General features: G+C 49.5%; 1 protein-coding gene across 6 annotated transcripts; it reads left to right on the top strand.

Moving 5' to 3' along the window:
* The first annotated feature begins 1,202 nt into the window (after positions 1-1,202).
* Positions 1,203-24,472, top strand: FNDC7 (fibronectin type III domain containing 7). 6 transcript variants are annotated; one of them, XM_036452752.2, is made up of 12 exons: positions 1,204-1,566; positions 2,091-2,109; positions 8,213-8,467; positions 9,636-9,896; positions 11,149-11,406; positions 13,611-13,865; positions 14,946-15,203; positions 16,567-16,821; positions 18,485-18,739; positions 20,324-20,584; positions 22,719-22,748; positions 24,059-24,472. In XM_036452752.2, exons 1-12 carry the CDS (start codon positions 1,504-1,506, stop codon positions 24,088-24,090), a joined length of 2,202 nt encoding a protein of 733 aa, XP_036308645.1. In that variant the 5' UTR covers positions 1,204-1,503; the 3' UTR covers positions 24,091-24,472. The 6 variants fall into 6 exon arrangements, with proteins under 6 accessions (XP_036308651.1, XP_036308649.1, XP_036308653.1 ...); XM_036452751.2 differs by having other exon boundaries at positions 1,204-2,109; positions 24,059-24,126; positions 24,214-24,472; XM_036452758.2 differs by lacking the exon at positions 20,324-20,584 and having other exon boundaries at positions 1,203-2,109; positions 24,059-24,126; positions 24,214-24,472.
* The last annotated feature ends 1,413 nt before the right edge of the window (positions 24,473-25,885 follow it).

The following is a 25,885-nucleotide window of genomic DNA, read 5'->3' as shown; positions in this document are numbered from 1 at the left end:
TTCATCTAAGTCAGTTAATACTGCTTACTTGTCTATTGTTAAAATTAAACGTTATAGAGCTTGGATTACATGTTAATTATTATTAAGAGCTGAACTAGGGCCCTGTCCAGTGTGGCTCAGTTGGTTGAGCATCGTCCTGTTCACTGAAACGTTCGCGGTTCGGTTCCCAGTTGAGGTACAAGCCCAGGTTGCAGACTGGATCCCCTGTAGGGGAGGCCGAGGAGGCGGCCCATCCCTGTTCCATTCTCACATTGATGTTCCTCTTCCCCCCTCTCCCTCCCTCTCTGTCTCAAAACAAAAATCAATAAAAACATATATATTTTTAATATATACATTTTTATTGATTTTTTACAGAGAGGAGGAGAGAGCTAGAAACCTCGATGAGAGAGAAACATCAACCAGCTGCCTCTTGCACACCTCCTACCGGGGATGTGCCTGCAACCAATGTACATGCCCTTGATCGGGAATTGAACCTGGGACCTTTCAGTCCGCAGACTGACACTTTACCACTGAGCCAAACCGGTTTCGGCAACATATATATTTTTAAAAGAGCCTAAACTACGTATGGAAGATGGTTCTGGAAATAACAGGTGTTGGAACTGCAAGGTGGAACGGGGGAGGGACGAACGTACTCCGCTCATCAGGTGCCTCCTGCCGGCTCTCCCACCTCAGCCACATGCTCCCGCCCTTTCATCTTTATGGGTTTATTTCTTGAGAGAGAAATGACATGCGATACATGTAAGTCGGAGGTGCACTCTGTGTCTGTTTGACACATTTACATATGACAATGTGATCACCACAGTGGTGTTAGCTAAACCATTCCACATCACCGCATCATGATTTCTGTGTGGAGGCCGGCTAAGATCTAGCCTCCTCCCTCTATGAAGCGGTGTCCTGGGTGAACTCTCTGGGCCCTGCGTTGGATGTCAGGACTTATTCACCTGCCACGTGTGAGTTCATATCCCTCAGCAATCCCTCCCTGTGCCCGGCCCAGCCCCTGCCCTGTTGTCTTCCATAGTGAAGTCTGGCAGCAAATTGCCCTGCACAGCAGGCTGATCACTCCTTACAGAGACCAGAGCAGCAGCCCAGATGAAAAGGGATAAATAAAACCTGTCAGGAGCCCCACGTTGGAAATGATCATCCTGCTATCTCCATGATTCTCTGCGCAGCTTTTATGTAGAAGCAAATGTGTTTGTGTGTGTTTTTTTAAGAGAAAAGGAGAGCATTCTACGTATTACCTTCAATCATACCCAGGTCACAGCAGTTTTTTGGCTGGCTTGGCGTGGCTTTCTTCGACTCTCTTTCTCAGTCTTTGCAGTGCCTGTGCCGGCCGGGCTCCAGGCCCCAGTTACAGGTCAGCACGCCCAAGGGGAGGAGCTACTTGCTTGCCAAGTTCTGTTCCAGCCTCGGGGCCCTCCATCCCAGGGACCCACAGTGCCTCCTGGGGACCAAAGAGGACCCCATCACTCGGTCGTGTGCCCTGTGAGTGCCGTGTCCAACACCATGGATGGTGGGCCCAAGAAAGGTTTGGTTTTGATTGGATTCAGTCTTTTCTACGTTAAAATGGTGAGTTGATCATTCTGAGCTACCTGCAACTATTTGGGGGGAGGGGGGGAGGAGGGCGAAGGAGAAAAACATTGATTACCTGTCTCTTTTAGGGCCCAGGGGGTGAGGAGGAAGAAATCAAAATACTCTTGAACCATCCTAAGATTGTGTATGTTTGAGTGCTTGAAATGCGATGCCATTTACTAGCGAGAGCAAACAAAATTATCATTGTATTTTAAGAACAAAGATTTCTGAAAAAATCTGTCAGTGGCTACGGACTTAGTTCAATAGGCAGATTCAGGGAGAAAAATGAAATAGTAACATGAACCGACTCCAGCCTCTAAATGCTAGTTAGGATCGCTTTGTGGTAGGTCTGAGTGTGCGGAAGGGACTTGTGCAAAAATGAACACGCTGTCCGGAGTGAAAGACGGCTCCCATCACGTGTAAAATGTGATGAACGTACTGCCCCTTTGATGGATGTTTTTACATCTCCCCAAACGGTGTTTTTTCATTCTGGTTCTAATTTTCCCAACTTTCCTTTTCAGGTTGCTTCAGCGGAAACAGGTACAGTTTTCTAAAATGCAAACTCCCCCTCCCTGTGTTTGATGTGACTTTTCATTGTGCATTCTTGGCTACCCTGAAATGGAAAGGCTCTCCCAGAAAAAAAAAAGTATTTAACACTTTCACGGGCTGTGGGCGGAGCTGGTAAGGCAAATACATGGATCAAGCTTAAAAAGTAAGTCCTCTCCCCGGCTCGTTTGGCTCAGTGGATAGAGCGTTGTCCTTAGGACTGAAGGGTTCTAGGTTTGACTCCTGTCAAGGGCACATGCCCAGACTGTGGGCTCGATCCCCAGTAGGGGGTGTGCAGGAGGCAGCTAATCAATGGTTCTCTTTTATCAAGGATGTTTCTGTCTCTCTCTCCCTCTCCCATTTCTCTCTGAAATTAATAAAAGTATATTTTTTTATTTTTTTAATATATTTTATTGAAAGATAATAGGGAGAAAGGGAGAGAGATAGAGAGCTAGAAACGTCGATGAGAGAGAAACATCAACCAGCTGCCTCTTGCACACCCCCTACCGGGGATGTGCCAGCAACCAAGGTACATGCCCTTGACTGGAATCGAACTTGGGACCTTTCAGTCCGCAGACCAACACTCTATCACTGAGCCAAACCAACTTTGGCTAAAAGTATATTTTTTAAAAATAAGTTCTCAAAAAACAACAACAAAATAACAAACAAAGATAAGTCCTCCTAAGATGTTCTTATTGAGTCCTAAGAGGTATAGAGTCATGTAGTCACCTTTCAAACAGAGGTAGCCATCAGTAAAATATTACAAAACCATCATTTCAGTAAAAAAACAAACACACATACACAAAATTTCAGTCATAAATAGTGAGGGGTCTAATTTATATAACTTCTTATTTTTCTTCTGAGGAATTAGAGCAGAAAACTAGAAATGTTTTTTAATTAAAATCTTAAGATTCTCCATTTTTTTCCACTTTAATAAAAAATAATTTACACTTCTAATATTGCATCCTTAAAATATAGATAATGGTAATGTGGAGCTGGAAAAAGGCTTTAAAAAAAAACACTCCACTGTTTTATTACCTTTTTTAAAATAAATGAATGACTGAAGGCACAGATAATTTCCCTAAAGGACTCTTCTCACTCATACATTCTAGAAATCTAAGTCCCCAGAATGGAAGTTTATATTCAGTGGGATTTAGAAGATCTGGAGGGATCTTAAAATATTGATTATATCACCAGTAATCTCTCCCACCAATTCAACATAAGAATAACTTTATCTTATTCTTTTAAAAAGTATGTTTTTATTGACTTTTAGAGAACGAGGAAAGGAGAGAGATAGAAACATAGAACATAGACGAAAGAGAACCACCGATCAGCTGCCAGCCTACAACCCAGGCAGATGCCATGATCAGGAATTGACCCGGGGATCCCCTGGTTCGTGGGTCAACACTCAACCATTGAGCCACACCGGCCAGGCAAGAACAATGTTAACTTACTGTTTTATCTATACCCCAGTAAAGGAAGTATAAATGAGGCAGTTTCAAAGTTGATATTAGACATATGGCTGAGCCATAAAATGCATGCATATACGATAGGTTTTTAAAAATCATTTATGCTTTCTTCTTCTTCACTCATTCTTGAGAAACCTTCTGAATTGATCAGGAAGTTATGAGAAGAACTGTCTCGCCATAGACAGAGTGATTGTGTTGTAATCGCTTGGAGTGGACAAACAGAGATCCCAGGGCACACTCAGAGACTCCGGAACGAGAAGTTTTCTAGGTCCCTCACTACTAGGGGGCCGGCTGAGGTCCCAATGGCGGCTGGCGGCGGTTGATTTGTCCTGGCTTTTTTTCAGACGGGTGTGTGTTCTCCGCTGTGCGGAGGTTTCCATTCGGATGTGTGTCTTTGCAGTCTCCTCGGGCTCTGGCACCAGCTGTCTGTGATCTGTGTCTGGGCGCTGGGCCGTGCGGGCTCACGGAGGCCCTGAGCCAGGAGAAGAGAACGCTCAGAGGCTCAGCATCCGGGGTCCCGCTTCTGACTCACAGGAATGGCTGACACACGTCTTCTCTCCCATCAACGCGCCCGTGGGCCAAACACAGAACCCAGACAGAGGGAAGGGTGCTAATGGGTGGAACCTGCCATCCATGCAGGCTGCCCTTCTCTCTCTCTTTTAAAAAAAATATATTTCATTGATTTTTTTTTTTAACAGAGAGGAAGGGAGAGGGACAGAGAGCTAGAAACACCGATGAGAGAGAAATATCAACCAGCTGCCTCCTGCACACCCTCCACTGGGGATGTGCCTGCAACCAATGTACATGCCCTCGACCAGAATCGAACCTGGGACCTTTCAGTCCACAGACCGATGCTCTGTCCACTGAGCCAAACCGGTTTCGGCTGCCTTTCTCTTTCAGCGGACAGGTCAGAGGTGTTGATCTTTTGTGACTGTGCCGTTCAGGTCCTGCCCTACAACCAAGTGAAAAATGGGTGCATCAGGCAGCCTATGTCTCCGGCCTGTGCTGGCCCCAGACTCCCCAGAATCGCGCCTTCCCTGGCACCTCTCCATGGCACTGCCATGCAGGCTGGCTTTTCCAAACCCAGAATTGACTCACCCTGGTACACACACACACACACACACACACACATACAAGCCCTTCCTACCTTTCAAAGTCCCCCTACATACACTCTTTCCCTTCATCTTTACAGCAGTTATGAGATGCAGGTATTTAAATATGTAGGTATCTATACTAATCAAAGGGGAATATGCTAGTTAGACCAGACAGCCGGACGACCTTCTGGACGTCATTCCGGATGACCTTCTGGACAAAGCAGCGGCTGCGAGGGCCAGGCCCCTTGCACGAATCTTATGCATCGGGCCTCTCGTTATTAATATTGCACATTCTCCAGGGAGAAAACGGAGACTAGAAGAGGTGAAATGACTCATGCATGTTCATAAGCGGTGTGCCCAGTGGTTAGAGCGTCGGCCCAAGCACCAAAGGGTCTCACGTTCGAGTCCCTGCCAAGGGCAGGTACCTGGGTTGTGGTTCGCTCCCTGCCCCTGATCAGGATGCGTGCAGGAGGCAAGCAGTCAATGTGTCTCTCACATCGATGTTTCTCTCTCTCTCCCATCAGCTCCCCCTCCCAGGAAGTTATCCCATCCCCATGAGCAAGGCTGGCTGACGAGAAAGATAAACTATGGGGGCAAAGGAAACAGGAGGGGCTGAGGGACACCACACACGCAGAGGAAAGAGAGCAGATTACACAGGAGCAGGAACGCAGGGAGCAGGAAAGGGATGCGGGTTTGGGAGGGATGAAACAGGGCGAGTCCCTCTGGAATCTCAGAGGGCAGGTGGGGGAGGGGGAGTGGGTGGGAAGAATCAACCGAAAACCTTGTGTGCACAGATGCATAACCCATGGGCACAGACAATAGGATGGTGAGGGCCTGGGCAGGGGGAAGGGGTGGGCTAGAAGAGGTTAATGGGGAGAAAAAAGGAGATGTGTGTAGTACTTTCACCATAAAGATGTAAAAATCCCTGGCTGGTTTGGCTCAGTGGATAGAGCGTCAGCCTGTGGACTGAAGGGTCCCAGGTTGGATTCCAGCCAAGGGCACATGCCTGGGCTGCAGGCTCAATCCCCAGTAGGGAATGTGCAGGAGGCAGCCAATCCATGATTCTCTCTCCTCACTGATGTTTCTATCTCTCTCTCCCTTTCCCTTCTTCTCTGACATAAAAAACAAACATATATTTCTTTAAAGAAAGAAAGAAAGAGAGCCCTAGACGGTTTGGCTCAGTGGATAGAGCGTCAACCTGCGGACTGAAGGGTCCCAAGTTAGATTCCAGTCAAGGGCACATGCCTGGATCTCCAGTAGGGGCATGCAGGAGGAGGCCGATCCATGATTCTCTCTCATCACTGACATTTTTATCTCTCTCTCCTCGCTTCCTCTCTGAAATCAATTTTTTTTTAAAAAGAAAGAGGAAGTCCCTGCTGGGACTTTCTATGCTGCAGGGGGGTGGGGGGATGGGAACGGGGGACATGGCGCTTCCTGCAGAGTCAGCTTCTGCTGGCCAATGGCTGGGATGAGCAGGCAATTTCCCCCTCCTTCCAACCCTCCCCCTCCCCCCCCCCCAATCTGGGCATGAAGAACCATCATCATTTTCTGCCGATGGCAGAGGGGACAGGCCTGGGTGACGGTCAAGGAATGCCTGGCCCGCGCACAGTGCGCACTTTGTTCCTCCGGGCGGCAGGGCTGCTCCTGAGCCGTGCCAAGGCCTGCTCCCTGGCTGCTGGTGCAGAGAGGGGGTGTCTGTGCTGTGCACACCGGGCTTGGCAGGTGGGGGCAGCCGGGGGGGGGGGGGGGGCACTGGCAAGTCACACATTTGGCCTGTGTCCGCTCCTCCTCCTCTCTGCCCTGTAGCTACGCTTTGCCTTTTCGTTTGGAGTCTGGCATGCCGTGATTTTAACCAACAAACATTTGCTCCACGTTACAGGGAACAGGCCAGGCACCTGTGTCAAACCAGCTATTTTTATTTGACCTTTTCTTCCACTTGGATCAACATCCGGGGCATTTTTGTGCCTGTGGGGATTTCTGCAAAAGTAGCAAATCTGATGACCATGCTGTGTCTCCGCCCTGTGCTGAAAGTCTAGGAATGCCTTGTATGATTTTGTGACTTAAGCAGTCATAGCTCCCTGGCAAGCCATGGCCAGGCCTCAGGGAGGAGGGACCAGAGCAGCCTGAGGCAGGTATTTTGATAGAGAAAGGGGGAATCAAGTTGATTTTTATTTTATATAAAACAATCTGAAAATGGTCCATTCTAATAACAGGAAAGGAAATTCAATGGCATGGTCATACAACCAAACTCAATTTTCCCTGCTTCCTCCATTAGACTACACGCACGAGTCAAGACTCGGCCACGGCAGAGGTGGGGAGGGAGGTGGACTCTCGCCACTGGACTCAGTGGAGAGTAATCATGGGCTGGAGGTGGAGATAGTGGCAAAGCAGGCTGGGAAATTACCAGGATGCCAAACTAGAGTAGAATCTTCTGGAATAAAGCCCCTCAAAGACCCTCTCCCTCCTCTCAGAGATCTTTCCCCACAATCATTCCCTACTCTTATTTCACTCTTAAAAATACCTAACTGGTTTGGCATAGCATCGGCCTGTGGACTGAAGGGTCCCAGGTTTGATTCCAGTTAAGGACATGTACCTTGGTTGTGGGCACATCTCCAGTAGGGGATGTGTAGGAGGCAGCTGATCAATGTTTCTCTCTCATCGATGTTACTATCTCTCTCCCTTACTCTCTAAAAAAATCAATAAACTATATATTTTTTAAAAAATACAGAAACCGCCGGGACTGGTTTGGCTCAATGGGTAGAGCGTCGGCTTGGGGACTGAAAGGTCCCGGGTTCGATTCCAGTCAAGGGCATGTACCTTGGTTGCGGGCATATCCCCGGTAGGGGGTGTGCAAGAGGCAGCTGATCGATGACTCTCTCTCATCGATGTTTCTAACTCTCTATTCCTCTCCTTCCTCTCTGTACAAAATCAATAAAATATATTAAAAAAAAAAAAAAAATACAGAAACCATCCCAGAGGCAAGTGAGAAAAACCTCTTTGAAATTTCATTCCTGATTGGACAGTTTGAGCTTTCTGAATCTCTTCTGGAACATAGCTTTGCCTTTATTTTTCTGTTTCTTCTTTTTTAAAAAAATAATATTTATTTTATTGCTTTCAGAGAGGAAGGGAGAGGAAGAGAGAGATGGAAACACAAGGATGAGAGAGAATCATTGATCACCTGCGTCTTGCATGCCTCACACTGAGGATCAAGCCCGCAACCCATGTACCCTTGACCAGGAATTGAACCGTGACCTCCTGGTTCATAGGTTGACTCTTATCTACTGAGCCACAAGGGCCAGGCTGTTTCTCCTTCTCCTCCTTCTCCTTCTCCTTCTCCTTCTCCTTCTCCTTCTCCTTCTCCTTCTCCTTCTCCTTCTTCTTCTCCTTCATCTTCTTTTTAAATCTGGGAAGTCAAGGCAGAGTCTGTGTCTGAAGGATGATGTAAAAATGGTGCAGTTTGCCAAGTCAAATGATGACGGAAGTCATTCTTATCGGTGTCCCCTAGCTAACAGTCAACTTCAGAATCTCTTTCAGCTCCTGAAATACCCACCATCGACCAGGCCTACTCAAAAATCAGCAACAGCATCACCGTGGAGTGGGCTACGGTGCCAGGCGCCACCAGCTACCTCCTCACGGCCCAAGATGGGGACACCGTTATTGAAACCACAGTGGCCAATTCCCCGGGCACTGTGACGGGCCTGAAGGCTGCCACCTTGTACCAGATCACCGTCAGGTCCATCAGTGCCGCTGGGAGAAGCCAGGCATCGCCTCCAAAGCAGGCAAAGACAGGTAGCTGGACGCTGCGATGGCGTGATGCAATTCTGTGTGGCGTGAGTGCCCATGACTCAGGGCCCAGAAGTAAAAGCCACCAAATGGCGTCTTTTGGGAATGTGGTTATCTGCGGGGAAGGTGGCATTTAAACCCCAGATGCTTTGGGAAATAAGCATTCCTGGGCATCTTGAAAAGCACCCCTGCTTGCAAATCTCTGGAAAAGGGATTTCTATTTTTAACCGGTTATCTGTCAAGATTGGGCAGAACAAAGGACACTTGGACTTACTCAGAATAACAGCATTTGTGGAGTTTGCCATCAGCATAACTTAAATAGATTTTTTTTTTTTTCCAGAGAGGAAGGGAGGAGAGAGAGTTAGAAATATCGATGAGAGAGAGACATCGGTCAGCTGCCTCCTGCACACCCCCCACTGGGATGTGCCCACAACCAAGGTACATGCCCTTGACCGGAATTGAACCTGGGACCTATTATCAGTCCGCAGGCCAACGCTCTATCCACTGAGCCAAACTGGTCAGGGCCTAACTTAAACAGATTTGGTAAGGTTGCACCTAGGCATATTTCTGACAGGTTGCAGGGGTAGTAAAATAGAATGAATCATTCTATACCCCACAGACGTATGCGATGATTACGGGGATGTTTTATTTAATTTCTCACCATCCTCCAGCCTCAAGTAATGCCGGAATATTAGAATTTCTCTGTTCCCCATCCCTGGGATGAGGTATTTGTCATGAATACACATTCAAACAGCAATTCTTGTGTTTGCATGGAAACGGCAATTCTTTTTTTAACGGTGGTTCTTCCTGAAACTCTGCCTTAAATCTTTTGGGAAGAGTAAATCATTTTTTCCTAACATGGCTAACCCACCTCACACTACTTCCTCCTAAATCAGAATTCTCCTGGCCTAGTGGCCGGCAAACCCATTAGTCCACAGAGCCAAACACCAACGGCACAACGGTGGACATTTCTTTGGAGAGCCACATGTTTTAAACGTAAACTTCTTCTAACGCCACTTCTTCAACATAGACTCGCCCGGGGCCGTGGTATTTTGTGGAAGAGCCACCCTCAAAGGGCCAAAGAGCCGCCTGTGCCTCGCGACCCGCAGTTTGCCGAACACGGTCCAGGACCAAACCTTTGTGATGCAAACACGCGTGTTTTTGCCATTTGCAGTGCTGGCCGCGCCGGTTCTGGAAGCGAGCTCTCCAAGTTCAGACTCCATCCTCGTGCAGTGGGGGGCCGTGTACATGGCCACCGGGTTCTCCGTGTCCATCATGCGGGCCAACGGTCTGGGCAGGATGTGGAAGGAGAACACCACCAACACCACCCTGACATTCACCAGTCTGGACGCCGGGACGCTGTACACCATCAAGGCCTACGCGTGGAACGCCAACGGGACCCCCGGGGATGACTCCACCTGCAACCAGAGGACGGGTGAGACGGCCCAGCCCGCCCGAGCTCCTCGGTGGCTAACGGAGGGGCCGGGCCGGGAGCCATCCGGCGCTGTGCTCCGAGATGAGCGGAGAGCAGCTGGCAGCAGCTATTCAAATGCATGATGAGTTTATTTATAGCTCCCTGCCAGACCCCCTGGGCAGTTTAGATGCTTCCTGCATGAACAAAGAAATGCTCATTTCAGAGCAGATGCAACTAGTTGAGATGACATCATGGGGTGGGCCCTAGTCCAGTATGACTCAGGTCCCTGTAAAAAGAGGGAAATTTGGACCCAGACGTACACATGCAGGGAGAATGCCGTATGAAGCCCAGGGCCGCCGTAGACAAGGAGAAAGACCTGGCATGCAGCCTTTTTTGCCGGAAGGAGCCCACCCTGCCAACACCCTGACTTCAGACTTCTAGTGGCCAGGACTGCGAGGCAAAACATCTCTGTCATTTAAGCCACTTTTTAAAATATATATATATATTTTTTGCCCTAACCGGTTTGGCTCAGTGGATAGAGCGTCGGCCTTCGGACTTGAGGGTTCCAGGTTCGATTCCGGTCAAGAGCAGGTATGGGTTGCGGGCACATCCCCAGTGTGGGGCGTGCAGGAGGCAGCTCATCAAAGTTTCTCTCTCATCGATGTTTTTAACTCTCTATCCCTCTCCCTTCCTCTCTCTAGAAAATCAATAAAATATATTTAAATAAATAATAAAAAATATATATATTTTTATTGACTTCAGAGAGGAAGAAAGGGGAGAGAGAGAAATCTCAGGGATGAGAGAGAATCATTGGTCAGCTGCCTCCTGCACCGCCCACACTGGGGATGGAGCCTGAAACCTGGGCGAGTGCCCTGACTGGGAATTGAACCATGACCTCCTGCTTCATGGATCAATGTTCAACCACTGAGCCATGCTGGCTGGCTGTTTAAGCCACTTGGTTACAGCAGCCCCAGCCAAGTCAGGCCACATCCGAAATCTCTAAAACTTAAAACCCGGGGAAATGAACAAAGAGAAAGGCTTTGAGAAACCAGTCACCCCTCACACACGTCTCTCCCTGCCCCCTCCACACCCCCCAGTGGCCATGTACACGGCTTCCCACTCCACGATGTAATTCTGCACGATTAACCCTGGTGTAGACACCCCTCCTGCCACTCTCTGGCTCCCCGTCCTCCCATCTAAGCACTTGACGGGCCACATCTTACTCGGGTTCTTGCAGCTTCTGCCGAATCTTCACTGTTTCTCAAAAACACAGGTCCCCGGGCTCCTGCCGACATCCAAGTCTCTTTGGACAGCGGGGCCCTGGCGGCCTCGGTGTCCTGGGCCCCCACGGAAGGCGCGTCCAACTACACGGCGCTGGCCCGGAGCGCCTCCTCCCGGCGCAGCTGCAGCACGGCCGCCAGCGGCTGCACCATCGCCGGCCTCCGCTGCGGTACTGAGTACCTGATCTCCGTGGCGGCCAGCAACGATGCCGGGTCCAGCAGCTCAGCGGCAGCGGTGGCCCTGACAACCGGTACGTCACGGCCCTGGCCGGTTTGGCTCAGTAGTTAGAGCATCGGCCCGTAGACCAAAGGTCTCGGCTTGGATTCTGGTCAAGGACATGTACCTGGGTTGCAGGCCCCATCCCGGTCCAGGTTGGGGCATGTGCAGGAGGCAACCCATCAATGTGTCTTTTTCACATCGATGTTTCTCTCTCTCTCTCTCCCTCTCTTCCCTCCCTCTCTTTCCACTCTTTCTAATAAATCAATGGGGAAAATATTCTTGGGTGAGGATTAACAACAATAACAACCAAAAAAAAAACAAAAACAAACAACAACAACAAAAACACAGACACACACACACACACACACACACACACACAAACACCCAGAAACAACAACAACAAAAAGATATGTAACCAAGAGCGAGGTCACTGTGGGGCTGGCGAGCCAACGTGACCGCCATGCGGACACCGGTGAAGTGACAGGAGAGCCGGGCCCAGAGGAAAGCCTGGGGCTGGACGTGCCGATGCGGTTGAGTAACATGGACGCGAAACCAGATGCTTCCCGGGCATCAGGAGAAGCGCGTCTGTGAAGAGAGGCGGCCGGGTTCCGGGTCCGAGCCCAGATGGCTCCTCGCTTCGTTCCCGTCTCACCTGCCAGGCTCACAGTTCCCATGACCAGTGAGTCGTGCTCAGCTCTAACCATGCGCACAGAGGGCGGCCTCTTCTTGGCATCACCTTCCTCAGACCCAGGCAGGGGGGTGCCCTCTTTGAAGATGAAGAAGGGCTGTCCGTCATTCTGAATGGGTGTCCAGCTAACCCCCCGTTTTCATTCTGATTGAAGATATGAGGCACACAGATGCGGAGGTTGGCCCCTCTATGGGGAAATAGATACGTGTCTGGGGGAGGGAACTGACATCTGGTGAAGACCTACAGTGTCCCAGGCCTTCTAGGCACATCCTTTTATTTAATTCTCAACGAGGTAGGTTATCTCCTTTTCAGATGAGAAAATGGGAGCGCGGAGAAGTTAAATCATTTTTCCAAGGGCTCGGTGAGGTTCATTTCAGGCACCATCTGGAATCCAAGCCTGAATTTGCCTGATTTGACTTCTCTAAGCCAGAGAAAATGTAGCTAACTGCAAGAATGTCCACTTGACCCCCCAAATTCAGAATTACATCACTCTAAATGGAAAGATTTCTGAACAGGGAGGAAGAGAGCCGTCACCAAGCCGGCACACTCATTTTCAGGGGGGGAAATACAGCCAACCCTTCAGGTCACAAATAAATAACATAATAATGAAATTGTGTAAAATAGAATCATAATGATGTCAAAGTCACTGATAACAAGTTGGTGACTTGGCTTCTCGTTGAACAGCTCTAATTCAGTGTGGTTGGCACATTGGAAACGATTAGGAGAAGCTAAGGGAGGGAGAGAGAGGAAATACGCTTTCACTTTCCTTTTGGCCAAAATGACTAACGCCGAGGGAATGGGGAGAGGCCCCTCGCTGGGTGCCTTTTAGAAAACACAGCTGTTCCTTTGGCCACATATATGTGAGTCTACAGGAAAGCTGATGTGGCACCATTCAGAAAGGAACGCCCCACAGATGCCACCAGGAAACACTGGCAGAGACTACAGGGTCAGCCGGCACGCAGCAGGCATTGTTGTAAACAAACAAGTGAAGGGCAAGATTCTAGCCAAGAGAATGAAGGCATGGATTGAGCGTATGACACACGTGAAGAGCCGAGACAGCTTCCGGAAACGTGTACAGGACAATGATCAGAAAAAGAAGGAAGCCAGCCTCCTCCCTCCCCAGCAGAGGGCATGCAGGAGGAAGCTGATCGACGATTCTCTCTCATCATTGATATTCCTGTTTTTCTTTCCCTCTCCCATCCTCTCTCTGAAAATAATTAAAAGTATTTTTTAAATAAAATAAAATGCTGAAAGCTTGGAGCTTGAAAGAATGAACTTCCAGTTGAATCCATTCCTTCAGAAGACTTTATTCTGTGTCGATCCTGGCATTGCCTCAACGCAGAAACAATACTGAACAACCCGTGACTGTTTCCAACACAGTCTTAGCCTGCATGGGCTAGATACATTTTAGGCCGTTTGAGAATGTCTCGTGGGCTTGCACCTACTGTTGGACAGTATTTCCTTGTTCAACAGCCTCCGGTATCGGGGACAGTTGCAAAGAAGCAAAGCAAACTTCTCACACCTGTTTACGGTTCATCCTTCCCTAGTTGCTTGTGCACCTGGAGGAGTGACGATCCAGGAAGACCCCCCTGGCCACCTGTCTGTGTCTTGGTCCAACGTGGACCTGGGGGATTACTACGTGGCCTTCGTGAAGAGCGATGACGGCTTGGAGGTTCACTGTAACACATCCCTCACTCGGTGCGCCTTCCCGTCCGAGTGTGGCTTCACCTACTTCATCAGCGTTTTTGCCTACAACAGGGCGGGCCAGAGCCCGCTGGGTGAGGTGTTCAATTACACCACAGGTGAGTCCCACCTGACGCCTGTAAAGGGGGGATCAGAGCCCACTACAGGCAGCAGTAAAATGGATCACCTGTGACCTCGCCCCTTTGGGGGCTATGCTTGGGCCAAGAATGGGAAGGGAATCCCTCCTTTCACATTTTTCCAGGCTAGCAAGTTTTGGTTTCCTGGACCAACGCTTAACCAGAACACAAGGGTTTGGAGTGAACAGAAAGGAAAGAATATAGTTGTTCAACCCCGCTCTGAAATCGGACCCCTCCACCGAGGTGTTCAGCTGTCGTGCTGGACGTTCCTGGACGTTCAATGGGATGCCATCCTTATGTCTCAGGAATTCCTTCCTCTCCCTAAAGCAGGACACAGAGAGGCAAAGATGCTACATAGCGTGGAGGGCTTTGTAGAGGGACACCTGGGTTCAGGTCCTAACTTGACCCCCAGCTTATCTGTAAAATGGGGACCATGACGTTGCTAGTTCCTCTGTATCTCCCACTGCCACATGGAACAAATAATAAGTAACGAAAAGACAAATATGAAAAGGTCTTTGCATGGGACCAGGCACAATGCAAGCATGTTCATTAGCATCGTTATTACCGTTACTGTCATTCGCCTCCTCCTCTAGGCTTGCATCTTTTCTGGGGCAGGGACTGTGCTTGGTTTATCTCTTCATCCTCAGTGCTTGTCGGAGTGTGGTTGGCTCCATATGGGAGATGCTTGATTTTTGAAGAATGAATGGAGTGAGCGGCTTAAAACTAGTCAACTAGATTTGCAGATAAGAATACTACATGTAGAAGGTAGTATTTATGTGGTTCTTTGGCCTCTCGAGTGTGGCTCTTCCACAAAATACCACGGCCTGGGCGAGTCTATTTTGAAAAAGTGGCGTTAGAAGAAGTTTAAGTTTAAAACATTTGGCTCTCCAAAGAAATTTCCATCGTTGTCCTGTTGGTATTTGGCTCTGTTAACTAATGGGTTTGCTGACCACGGGTCTACGAGGGTTTTGCCATAATTGAGGGCCGTGACAGACTCGTGCGCGGGGAGGTCAGGGTCTGCTCCCGCACTGACCCGCACCCCCTCTCTGTGTCTGCGCCCAGCTCCCTGCTGTCCCAGCGACATTAACCCCGTGCTGGTGTCCAGCGACAGAGTGGAGATGGTCTGGTCTCCCGTCCGGGGCGCCGAACTCTACGAAACCAGGGCCGCCGACGGGCTCAACGTGGTGCAGTGCAACGACACGGCCCCCGCATGCACCCTCTCCGCTCTGGAGTGCGACACCAAGTACAATGTCACCGTGTACTCCTTCAGCGAGGCCCGGGGCAGCAACACCTCCTGCGCGTCCCGCTTCGTCACCACCGGTACGTCCGCCACGCTGACCCCGCCGTCCCGCCCGCCCCGGCGGTGAGCCCCAGGGTGGCCGCCAGGGGGAGCCACTGAGAGGCTGACTCCCACGCCGCTCCTGTGGGACCAGTGGGGCTCGTCTGACCAAGGGGAGGCCGAGAGAGGGCGGGAGAGGGGAGCTGGAGAAAAAGAAAAGGAAAGAGGAGACCCTGGGGGTGATGGGAGGTTCTGCCTGCCAGCCACTCACGTCCCCTCCCTTCGGGGCTCCGGCCTGTGTTCGCATCATGAGGGTTCAGGCCACACATGTTTGTCTCAATTACTTTGTGTGTGTGTGTGTGTGTGTGTGTGAGCTGATTTTTTAAAATTATTACTATTGATTTTCTACAGAGAGAAAGAGAGAGGAATAGAGAGCTAGAAACATTGATGAGACAGAACATCGACCAGCTGCCTCCTGCACACCCCCCACCGGGGATGTGCCTGCAACTAAGGTACATGCCCTTGACCAGAATCGAACCTGGGACCTTTCAGTCCGCAGACCGACGCTCTATCCACTGAGCCAAACCGGTTTCAGCGTGAGCTGATTTTTTAATTAAGCAAGCTTAGTGCACCTGTAATAATTATCATGACAAATACGCTTAGGCGTAATTATGTCTTCAAATTTATATTATGAGTTCTGTTTTTATTTCTTCTGAATTTTAACTATTTTACTGTGTATCTGTTTGTGAGCATGCATGTGTTGCTTCTGATAATCTGGAAAGTTTTTATTACATGAAGCGCAGACCACCTTACAGAGTGGTTATATACAAAACCCCACAGGAAGCATCAACAGCACAAACAGCAGAAGTTATGCAAGCTTCATTTTTTTTACTTCAACAAATAAAAAACAGCTTAAAGTTTATGTTATGAGGATAATCAATTACTTCCCCCCCCCCAATCACTTTTTTAAAAATAGGTTTTTATCGATTATAGAGAGGAAGTGATGGAAATATCGTCCATCAGCTGCCTCCTGCATGCCCCCTGCTGGGGATCAAGCCCACAACCTGGGCACAATCAGGAATCGAACCCTGACCTCCTGGTTCATGGGTCAACGCTCAACCACTGGGCCACACCAGCCACGCTCAACTCCTTTTGCTTTTGGAGTCCAAAGTGTAGCATTTCCCAGTTAGTCGGATGCTCTAGGAACCCCAAACCATGTGTCAGTGGCGCCAAGGTCTGCACACAAAGACTATGGATTTGGCCTGCGCGCCGGGGATGGCTGAAAGGGGCGCTGATCTCATTGGGGGGGGGGGGGGGGGGGGGGTGAACGTCGGCTTGAGAGCAAATGGCACAGGCGATGTTGCTGGCTGTCCCTGTCTCAGCGAATGACCCGAACTCTCCCAGCTCCTTGCAGCCCTGAGATACAAAGCCTCTCGAAGGACGCCCTCTCCGCGACCCACGTGCACTGGACCTCCAGGAACCGGGGCGCCACCTACACCGTGACGGCGCGGGGCCAGGAGGGGCTGTTCCGGTGCAGCAGCTCCGGCCGGACCTGCGCCCTGGGCGGCCTGCCCTGCGGCTCCCTGTTCTCCGTCACCGCCGTGGCCGAGACGCAGGCGGGCCGGAGCCTGCCCAGCTACAGCGTCCCGCTGGAGACAGGTACGGGCAGCCGCCGGTCTGCACCCGGCACCCGGAGGGGGCCCGAGGAACTGTCTTAGGACATGAACTGTTGTACCTGATCTACCCTCCGTGTGACAGAGGCACAGGAAGCTCAGAGGCCTTTCCAGGAGCCCCAGTCTTTGCCCTGGCGGCAGGGTAGCTCAGTTGCTTGGAGCATCGTCCCAAATAGGCCAAGGTTGTGGGTTCAATCCCCCATCAAGACCCAGGCAGGAATCAATCAGTGAATGGATAGATAAGTGGATCAACAAGCTGATCTCTCTCTTTCCCTCACTTTCTCTTTCTTCCTTTCTCTCTCTCTCTCTAATCAATTAAAAAAGCCCAAGTCTTAAAAAGCTTTCCTCCTTTGAACACAGGCTCTATAGAAACATCCGAGACTCAAATACACTCATGCATTGACATCAGAGGGGAATATGCTGACTCTGCAAGAACACTTATTTGAAGTCCTATTCCCCCGTGACACAATCTACCAAAACAACTAACAAGTGGCCAGATGAGCTGGGTTATTATTTACCTCTTTGGCTCAGCCTTTTTGAGTCTTTGCCTTTCCTAACATGTAAAGGTGGGAAATGGCTTCCTGGAGTGGTCGTGAATATTAATTAATCCGGCAAAGCTCTCCACATAGTACCTGCTGCACAGTAAGAGCCGGATGAGAGAAAGTGGTTATTGCTTCTTAGTCTTGTGTGTGAGCAAAATTTAGCAAGCTGCTTACAGCCTTTGGACATTATTTTCTCTTATATACAATGGCCAACAGCACTTTGGACTATAAAAAGGTGAAATGAAAAAAGCTGTGGAATAGAGACAATGCCAAGTACACTGGGAAGTTTCTAGAGGTTTCTATGTTCTATATAAGGGGTCCCTGTGAAAATGGAGACTTGGCTTGTGGTATTCTTAGGTTGTTAGGAATATTTCAAGCTTTCATATCTGGTATATGAAATGCATGGTAAATGAAAAATGCATTTAATTACAAATGCTCTGAAATGTTATATTGGGAGGAGGGGTGCAGGCAGCTGCTGCTTTGAAATTTGCAACTGGAATTGTTAAAGCTGGGGGACAACGAAGTTTATTCTTATTCTGAAAAAAAAAAAATGGGGGCAACCTCATGTTACCCACAGCCGGTTAATGCATTGTGTTCTTGGGGGAAGCACCCACTATACACTGAGTGGCCAGATTATTATGATCTCTGGACACATAATAATCTGGCCACTAAGTGTGTGTGTGTGTGTGTGTGTGTGTGTATAATATATAATTTTTTTTAAGAGGCCCGATGCATGAATTTGTGCATGGGTGGGGTTCAGCCAGCCTGGCCAAGGGGAGGGGACATGGCAGTTGGCTGGCCTGCCTACTGGTCCAACTCCTGGTCGAGGGAACAATTTGCATATTAGCCTTTTATTATATAGGATAGACACTGAGTAGCCAGATTATAATGCGTTCAGAGATCATCATCATCTGGCCACTCAGTGTATAAATTCAGTTGATGTTAACTGATGCATCAGAGGACATGAGAGTTTGCTTAACAAAAGGAAATGTTCATTAAATGGAAGGTTTGAGGGATGTAGACTAGTGAGTGAAACACAGGCTGAATACCATTCTTGGTCATTTTTCACAAATCACCCTCCGTTCTCTTTTTGTCTTCTCGTGTCAGTGCCCTGCTGTCCAGCCGGCCTGACAGTGACCCAGGTCACCCAGTCAGTGGTCAACGTGAGCTGGACTGTTGGGACCGGGGCCCTCACCTACGTGACCGTCCTGGCGTCCCGCACTGGACAGTCTCAGTGTCACACCCATCAAAACCACTGCCTCCTGGGATGCGTCACTTGTGGCGTCAATTACACAGTGGCCTTAAAAGCAATCAGCGCCACCGGGCTGACCGCAGACTGCGCCTACCAACGCTACGCCTCTAGTAAGTGGATCCTCAACTCAGCTCTCCAGCATCTATAAGGGCCTGGATAATGGATGAAAGACGCCGTTTCTCCTGGGAAAGAGCTCCATGGCCAGCTAGTCGTGTCTGCCACAAGGCCTAGGACAGGAGCGTTGAAAGACAGTTTTACCAGTCCAGGGGTCGGAGAACAAGTCTGCAGATGGGAGCCTAACGCCACGGCTTCATATAAGCTATGCTGCCTTATCTTCCCTGGTTCTGTTCCCACCTTGGGAAGAGGAATAGGAATAATCAGGACAAGAAAGCATATATAACGTGCTATAGATACGTAAGGTGGTTTGTACCGTCTCCTGGCCCATTGCTTTTCCTTAGATTCGCTGCCTAAGTTCTCACCCTGATATCTACTTCTGGGAATATGGCCCTTTGCTTAGCTTCACACTCCACCCCACCCCCCCCCACCCCAACATTTTTTTTCTAAAGAATAAATCCAGCCCTGACCAGTTTGGCTCAGTGGTTGAGTATTGACCTATGAACCAAGAAGTCCCGTTTGATTCCCCATCAGGGCACATGCCTGGGTTGCGGATTCGATCCCCAGTGGGGGGCATGCAGGAGGCAGCTGATCAAAGATTTTCTCACATCATTGATGTTTCTATCTTTCCCTCTCCCTTCCTCTTTGAAATAAAAAAAAAAAAAAATTTTTTTTAAGAAGAAAAAGAAATCCAATGAGCCTGATTATCTATAACTGAATTCTTCTTCTTATCATACAACAACATCTTTATTTTAGTTACGGAGGAATCTACCATTTGGTGCCCTGCCTGACACCCGATGTGTGATCCGCTCAAGGCGTTAGGAAAAGAGGAACAAAGTGGCTCATTGGCTGGCCCCTCTGCGTTCAGCACCATAGGCCTTCTGCGTTAGAGCCGCAGTAGCCAATGAGGTTAAACCCAATCCCACGGAAAGCAGCTGAGACAAGGGCAGTAGGAAGGCTCTTGACAAGGACTCTGTGCCTTTGACTTAGAACTTTGGACTCATCTACACTCCATATCGGCCAGGTGTGACTTTTGGACTCGCCATGGTGCTCTCTTAAAGAGCCATGCCCCTGGTTATGGACAAAAGAAAGAAAAGAAAATCCACACACAGGGATTTCTCCTCTTGTCTGTTTTTCTCTCTTCTCTCTTACCGTCTAGTGCAGTGGTCGGCAAACTCATTAGTCCACAGAGCCAAACGTCAACAGGACAATGATTGACATTTCTTTGGAGAGCCAAAACTTTTAAGCTTAAACTTCTTCTAATGCCACTTCTTTAACATAGACTCGCCCAGGCTGTGCTATTTTTGTGGAAGAGCCGCACTCCAGGGGCCAAAGAGCCGCACGTGGCTCGGGAGCCGCGGTTTGCCGACCATGGGCCTAGTGCATTTCCTTAACTTTTTCCACATGGATTTCTAACCACGTGGCCCATGGTGGGAAGAACTCAGTACCTCTTCAGATCTTGCTCTCCTCACACACACCCCTTAGCCTGAGTCGCTTGTATTGTCTCCCCGTAGCAATAAGGGCCGTGTGTGTGCAACGGGGGGACTAAGCGGTGTGTGCGTCTCTCTGTCACCCTTCAGGTGTCTGCTGCCCCCTGGGAGTGAAGCTGTACCGGCTGGGCCCCCATGGCATCCGGGTGGACTGGCGAGCCGCCCGGGGCTCCGCCAGCTACAGCTCCGACCTCCACGGCTCCAAAGGCGTGTTCACCTGCTCCCCCCGCGCCGGCCTCAGCTTCTGTGACGTCACGGGGATACCCTGCGGGGACGTGTACACCGTGATGGTCTCCCCGGTGGCGGAGACGGGCCTGAAGCTCACCTTCTGTCCCAAAAAGATATATTCAGGTAGAGCGAGTTACGCAGGACTCTGCTTACAACAAGCCCTCGGCACCATCTGGGAAGGGAGACTCGGGGCCACTCGCCCTGACCTGGGGGAGAGAAGGTCAAAGAGGGTAGGATGCCCGGGCCTGCGTGGCTCAGTTTGGCTGAGCATCGACCCATGAACCAGGAGGTCAGGGTTCGACTCCCCGGTCAGGGCACCTACCCAGGTTGCAAGCTCGATCCCCAGGGTGGGGCGTGCAGGAGGCAGCCGATTGATCTCTCTTTCCTCTTTCTGTAAAATTTATTTAGAAGCATAATAAAAAAAAGAAGGTACGACATTTCCACACCCTGCAGGCAGGCGCTGGCACCTGGGAACCCCTGGCTTCATGGGAATCGTGATGCTTCGTTATGACTTGATTTGGAGATGCTCCATCTCCCTCCTCCTCTCTCCTTTGGGAAGAGGACCGGATGTTCGCTGCTTAGATTGTAAAGGCAACTTTTAAATGAGTTTCTGCTTTCAGATTTGGGGACAGATTTTTTTTTTTTTAACACAGTCTTAGAGATAATGATAGACACCCTGGAACGTTGGAAATTAAGACACTTGAATTTTTATTTGTACCGATTCAGTCTTGTGACTGAGGAAGGGTTGGGGGAATCAGAAAAACACACACACGGATTCATAAATCCTAAGCTGGGCTTGGCAGTCTGTGATCCCCAATCAGAACAGTCGGCAAGTGCCACCTCACAGTTCCCTGCCCTGTATTCCAGCCATCCCCCCGCCCACTACCGTGCCCAGGCATGCTCACATACTTTTCATAACCTTCCAAAAAAGAAAAGAGACGATGAAGCCTTCGAACCCAGGAGGAGGAGGAGGCAAGCTTGGCTCAGCGATCTTGGCTGAGAAGCAGAACCTGAAACATCCATTCCGTGGAGGTGACGAAGATTCGGGAGGGCTCCGAGGATGGAGCGCGGCCAGGCCCCCGGCGGGGGCGTGCTCCCTGACCTTGGCTGTCACGCTCCGATTCCCTATTTCTTCATTATCTTGTCCACAGGACGAGCTGGCCCGAAGCAGGGCCCTCTGGGGAGTGACAGGATTAGGTTGCTGGGGTGGGGGTGTGCTCGGAGGAAAAAGAGCATCACAGGATTTCATTAGAGCTGCATCATGTTTTACAATCTATCAAGTGTTTTACTTTATTATTATTTTATTATTTTCTGTTAATCCTCACCGGAGGATATTTTTCCATTAATTTTGGAGAGAGTGGAAGGGTAAGGGAGAGACAGAGAGAACCAGGGCTGTGAGAAGTCACATGCCCCGACCAGGATTGGGATGGAGCCTGCACCTGAGGCCCCTGTCCTTGACCTAGAATTGAAACTGGGACCCTTCAGTCCTCTGGCGGATGCTCTATCCACTGAACCACACTGGCTATGGGCTCTACCATGTGTTTTAAAATGTGTCAAGTATTTTCATATTCAATATCTCAATGCTGTTTCCCTGGTAAAAACCATGCATCTGGGGGACATTTCTTGGAGTTGTTTTTAGAAATGTTGTTTTTTTGTGCTGTTGTTTTTTTTCTTCTTCAGTGTCAACAATGCATTACCCTGATAATTAGGACAATATTGTAAATTATAATAATGACTAACAGCTATTGCCTATGTGCTGCAACTATTATAAGGGTTCACATGAATTAATTGATCTTTATAATAATCCTATGAAGTCCGAAATCTTCTTCTTACCCCTTATAGGTAAACTGAGGCACCGAGCAGTTAAATGACTTGTCCGAGGTCAGACTGCTAGTAGTTATCTCCTTCTCCAATCACCCAAATTGGTTCTCATTTATTCTTTTTAAAAATATATTTATTTTTATTGATTTCAGAGCAGAAGGGAGAAAGAGAGACAGAAACATCAATGATGAGAATCATTGATCAGTTGCCTCCTACACATCCCCTATTGGGAATCCAGCCTGCAACCCGGGCATGGGGCTAAACCAGGGATCGAACTGTGACTTCCTGGTCCATAGGTCAATGTTCAACCACTGAGCCACGCCTGCTGGGCACTCATTCATGCTTTGGTTTACTTCCCCTTTGTTCTTTCTGAAGTTGTATCACCTTAAACATATCCATAAGTATATGTGAAATGCCGTGTTTTTATTTATTGCAGTCACCTGCTCCGGAAGTACCCTTGGAATGGGTAAGTCATTTTTCTCATGGATGAAATAGAAGGGGACTTTCTCATTGCATTTTAGGGTGACAGTGAAGTCAGGACCAAAGCTGACTCTTCAGTTAATCGGGGAGACAAATGCTAGGGTGTCTGCTTCCGGTGTGCATGGACGGACGAGCCCCGGGGCGGAAAAGGGGTGCTGAGGGGGAGACTGGGATCAAGATGGCGCTCACGGCCTCCTTGGGTGTGCTCTGGGCTGATCCCGGCGAGGCCATTCTGGGCGCCCCACGGAGGCCACCGTTGGGCCAGGCCGTGGGGATGACCACACAGTCACGTGTGCCAACCCAGTCAGTGGCCTGTGCTGCTTCGAGAGAAATGCCTGCCACGAAGGGTGGTTTGGTTTGGGGCCTCGGGCCTCCTGTTTCCAGGGAAGTCATATAAACCCCAGACCGCAGGCAGGCCCCTGTGCATGTACACATATGCCCAGCCAGACATGGGTGACTTCAGAGCATGTGTGTGCAAATGAAGCCTTCCCACCAGCAAGCCCCACCCGGCTGCCCCCAGTCTGGGCCAGCGTCCCATCGACCACCATCCACCGACAGGGATCAGGGCTGAGTCTCTCTCTCTCCCCGACACCTGCTCTCTGCCTCCGCTCCCAGCCCAGCGCTCCTCTGAGCTCAGCAGGAACCTGCGGGCCTGAGACAAGCACAGCCCCTGTGAATGTTTAAAGGGGTTCTGTTTCCGGTGGCTGCAGGGGAACGCCTGACTTATTAAAAACCAGCTGTGAAAAGCTTCTACATTATTAAAAAGCAACTTTTAAAGAACTCCCCAGGTGCTCATGACCTAGTCTTCAGGGAAGTGTCTACGGGCCTAGGTCTGCATTCTTGGAGACTATTTCCATGATTACACTTTGCTTTGTTTTTTTCTGTTAATCCTCACCCGAGGATTTTTCCATTGATTTTTTAGAGTGAGTGAAAGGGAAGGAAGAGGGGGGAGAGAGAGAGAGAGAGAGAGAGAGAGAGAGAGAGAGAGAGAGAGAGATGTGAAAGAGAAACATCGATCAGCTGCCTCCTGCACACCCCCCACTGGGGATGTGCCTGCAACCCAGGTACATGCCCTTGATCAGAATCAAACCTGGGACCTTTCAGTCCTCAGGACAACACTCTATCCACTGAGCCACACCAGTCAGTGCTCTTGCCCTTTTTTTGATTGCTGGTTCCTCCTCCCTGTGAAAGAACATGCCAGATCCAAACGCTGATCTGAACCTCAGAGCCGTTTGAGGCCTTTTTAATGCAAGAAAGTGTCTGCCTGTGTCCCCTCCCCTCCCTTGTCGCCCGCAGTGATTTACAGAGGGAAGAGAAACGCGGAGTGACAGAGCGAGGGGCGATGACAGCGGAGACGTGACTGAGTGAGTAATGTGAATCAGCGAGGTGTGATTCCAAGGCCCAGTGTTTTGTCTTTTGTTTTTCAAAGTTCTCCCCCACCTGTTTTGCAGGGCTGTCTCAAACGCTAGTGTGACGGGAGATGGACAAGCTTTGTTAGCCTACACAACGCATCTAGCATAGCACAAGCTCTTTAGAAGAACAACTCTGACTCCACTTCTGGAAGGCGAGGTCAGGATCCTGATCAGCGTGGCTCAGTGGTTGAGCGTCGACCTATACGAACCAGAAGGTCACGGTTCCACTCCCGGTCCGGGCACAGGCCCGGGTTGCAGGTTCGGTCCCCAGTAGGGGGCGCGCAAAGGCAGCTGATCCATGATTCTCTCTCATCCCTGATGTTTCTATCTCTTTCTCTCTCCCTTCCTCTCTGAAATCAATATATGAAAACTGCGGAGAGGACTGGGGAGAGAGATAGACCCAGCAAGTCCTCTGGAAGGCTGCCAGCGTGAGCCGTGCCCTGGGCAAGTCCTGGACACGTGAAAGGTCTGCTTGGGAGATTCCTTCTGAGATTTCACATCCAGACATGCCGTGGCCTTCCCATCTGCTCCTCGGCCTTCAGCACATCTGCTCCGTGAGTGCTTCATCGACACCAGCCCTGGCTGTGGAGCCCTTTAGCCATTCAAGGCTTAACATAAAGTGACTCCATTTTTGGCCAGGTGTATTTTTTTTTAACAATGCCATTTGCGTGCTTGAACTTATATTATGGCTTATTTTACATTTCCTTTTCATGACTAAAGAGCAAACATTGCAGGTTATCTTACAGACTGCTCTATTTGTAACTTTCTGTATAACTCAAGCCTGGTCTTTTTCCCACTCACCACTGGCTGTGCATCCCCGCTAAGTGACTTAACTTCATTAAGCTTTCGTTTCCTTGGTAACGAATACTTTGAAGGCCAATGAGATAATCTACTTACCGTGGGTGCCTGGCATCTAGTAAGCCCTCAGTAAATATTTACTATTATTAGCAGTAGAAATAATTTCCACTTCTCTGTGTGACCAACTTGAATTAAGGCCATTGGTTCTTTGCAAATCTCTGTAGGAAAGCCTACTTTCTTTCAGCCAGCGTGTGTGAGGATGACGTCACAGTTGGGCGGCTTAAGTCTGAGCTCTCTGATTATCTCCTCTGGGAGTCAGCTTTCAACAGTAATCCCCTTCTTCTGGACTCTAAAGCCTCTCCCATACAATTTGACACATGAATTTATGTTTAGCAAATAAATAATCATTGTTTTATTGGTTCACTTATGTATATCATCATCATCAAAGCATTTGCTTTTGAAACCAACTTTTGACCTCTTTCAGCATTCCAGGAATTGAGCTCTATAATTTGACTATGAGTTCTTCAGGAGTGGGTTTAGTTCCGGGCACACTGGAGGTACACCTTATAGTTGTTCTACACCGTTATTCTGTCCTTGAAAACGGCATAAAATCAACTTTTGGAGGTGGGGGGGGTAAGGTTCCCATTCGGTTGTTGAAGTGGCTACTGAGCGAAGTCTAGTATGAATCGCTTCGCAAAGAGAAGAATTCCCTTCTTCTTGTCTAGCACCCAGGGATCCCAAAATCTCTCAGGTGCTACCAGCTGCACGTTTTTTGTTTTGCTTCTGACGTCACCCGAGGGTGACGTGACCCCGCCTCCCGCTAGGGGGCGCGCGGCTGCCGGCTTCCACCCGCATCGCGCAGCCTCCGTCCAGGGGTGGGGGCGTGGCTCCCGTGCGGACGACGTGACGTCAC

This window comes from Pipistrellus kuhlii, unplaced genomic scaffold (genome assembly GCF_014108245.1).
Source record: "Pipistrellus kuhlii isolate mPipKuh1 unplaced genomic scaffold, mPipKuh1.p scaffold_m20_p_24, whole genome shotgun sequence".
In the NCBI taxonomy this organism is placed as follows: domain Eukaryota; kingdom Metazoa; phylum Chordata; class Mammalia; order Chiroptera; family Vespertilionidae; genus Pipistrellus; species Pipistrellus kuhlii.
This window is presented reverse-complemented; position numbering and strand designations above follow the sequence as displayed.

Coding starts and splice junctions, on each gene's coding strand:
- FNDC7 (XM_036452751.2), top strand. CDS start 2,019: ATGGATGTTTTTACATCTCCCCAAACGGTGTTTTTTCATTCTGGTTCT. Junction 16,822..18,484: donor CAGCGTCCCGCTGGAGACAG/GTACGGGCAGCC, acceptor TTCTCGTGTCAG/TGCCCTGCTGTCCAGCCGGC. Junction 20,585..22,718: donor TCCCAAAAAGATATATTCAG/GTAGAGCGAGTT, acceptor TATTTATTGCAG/TCACCTGCTCCGGAAGTACC.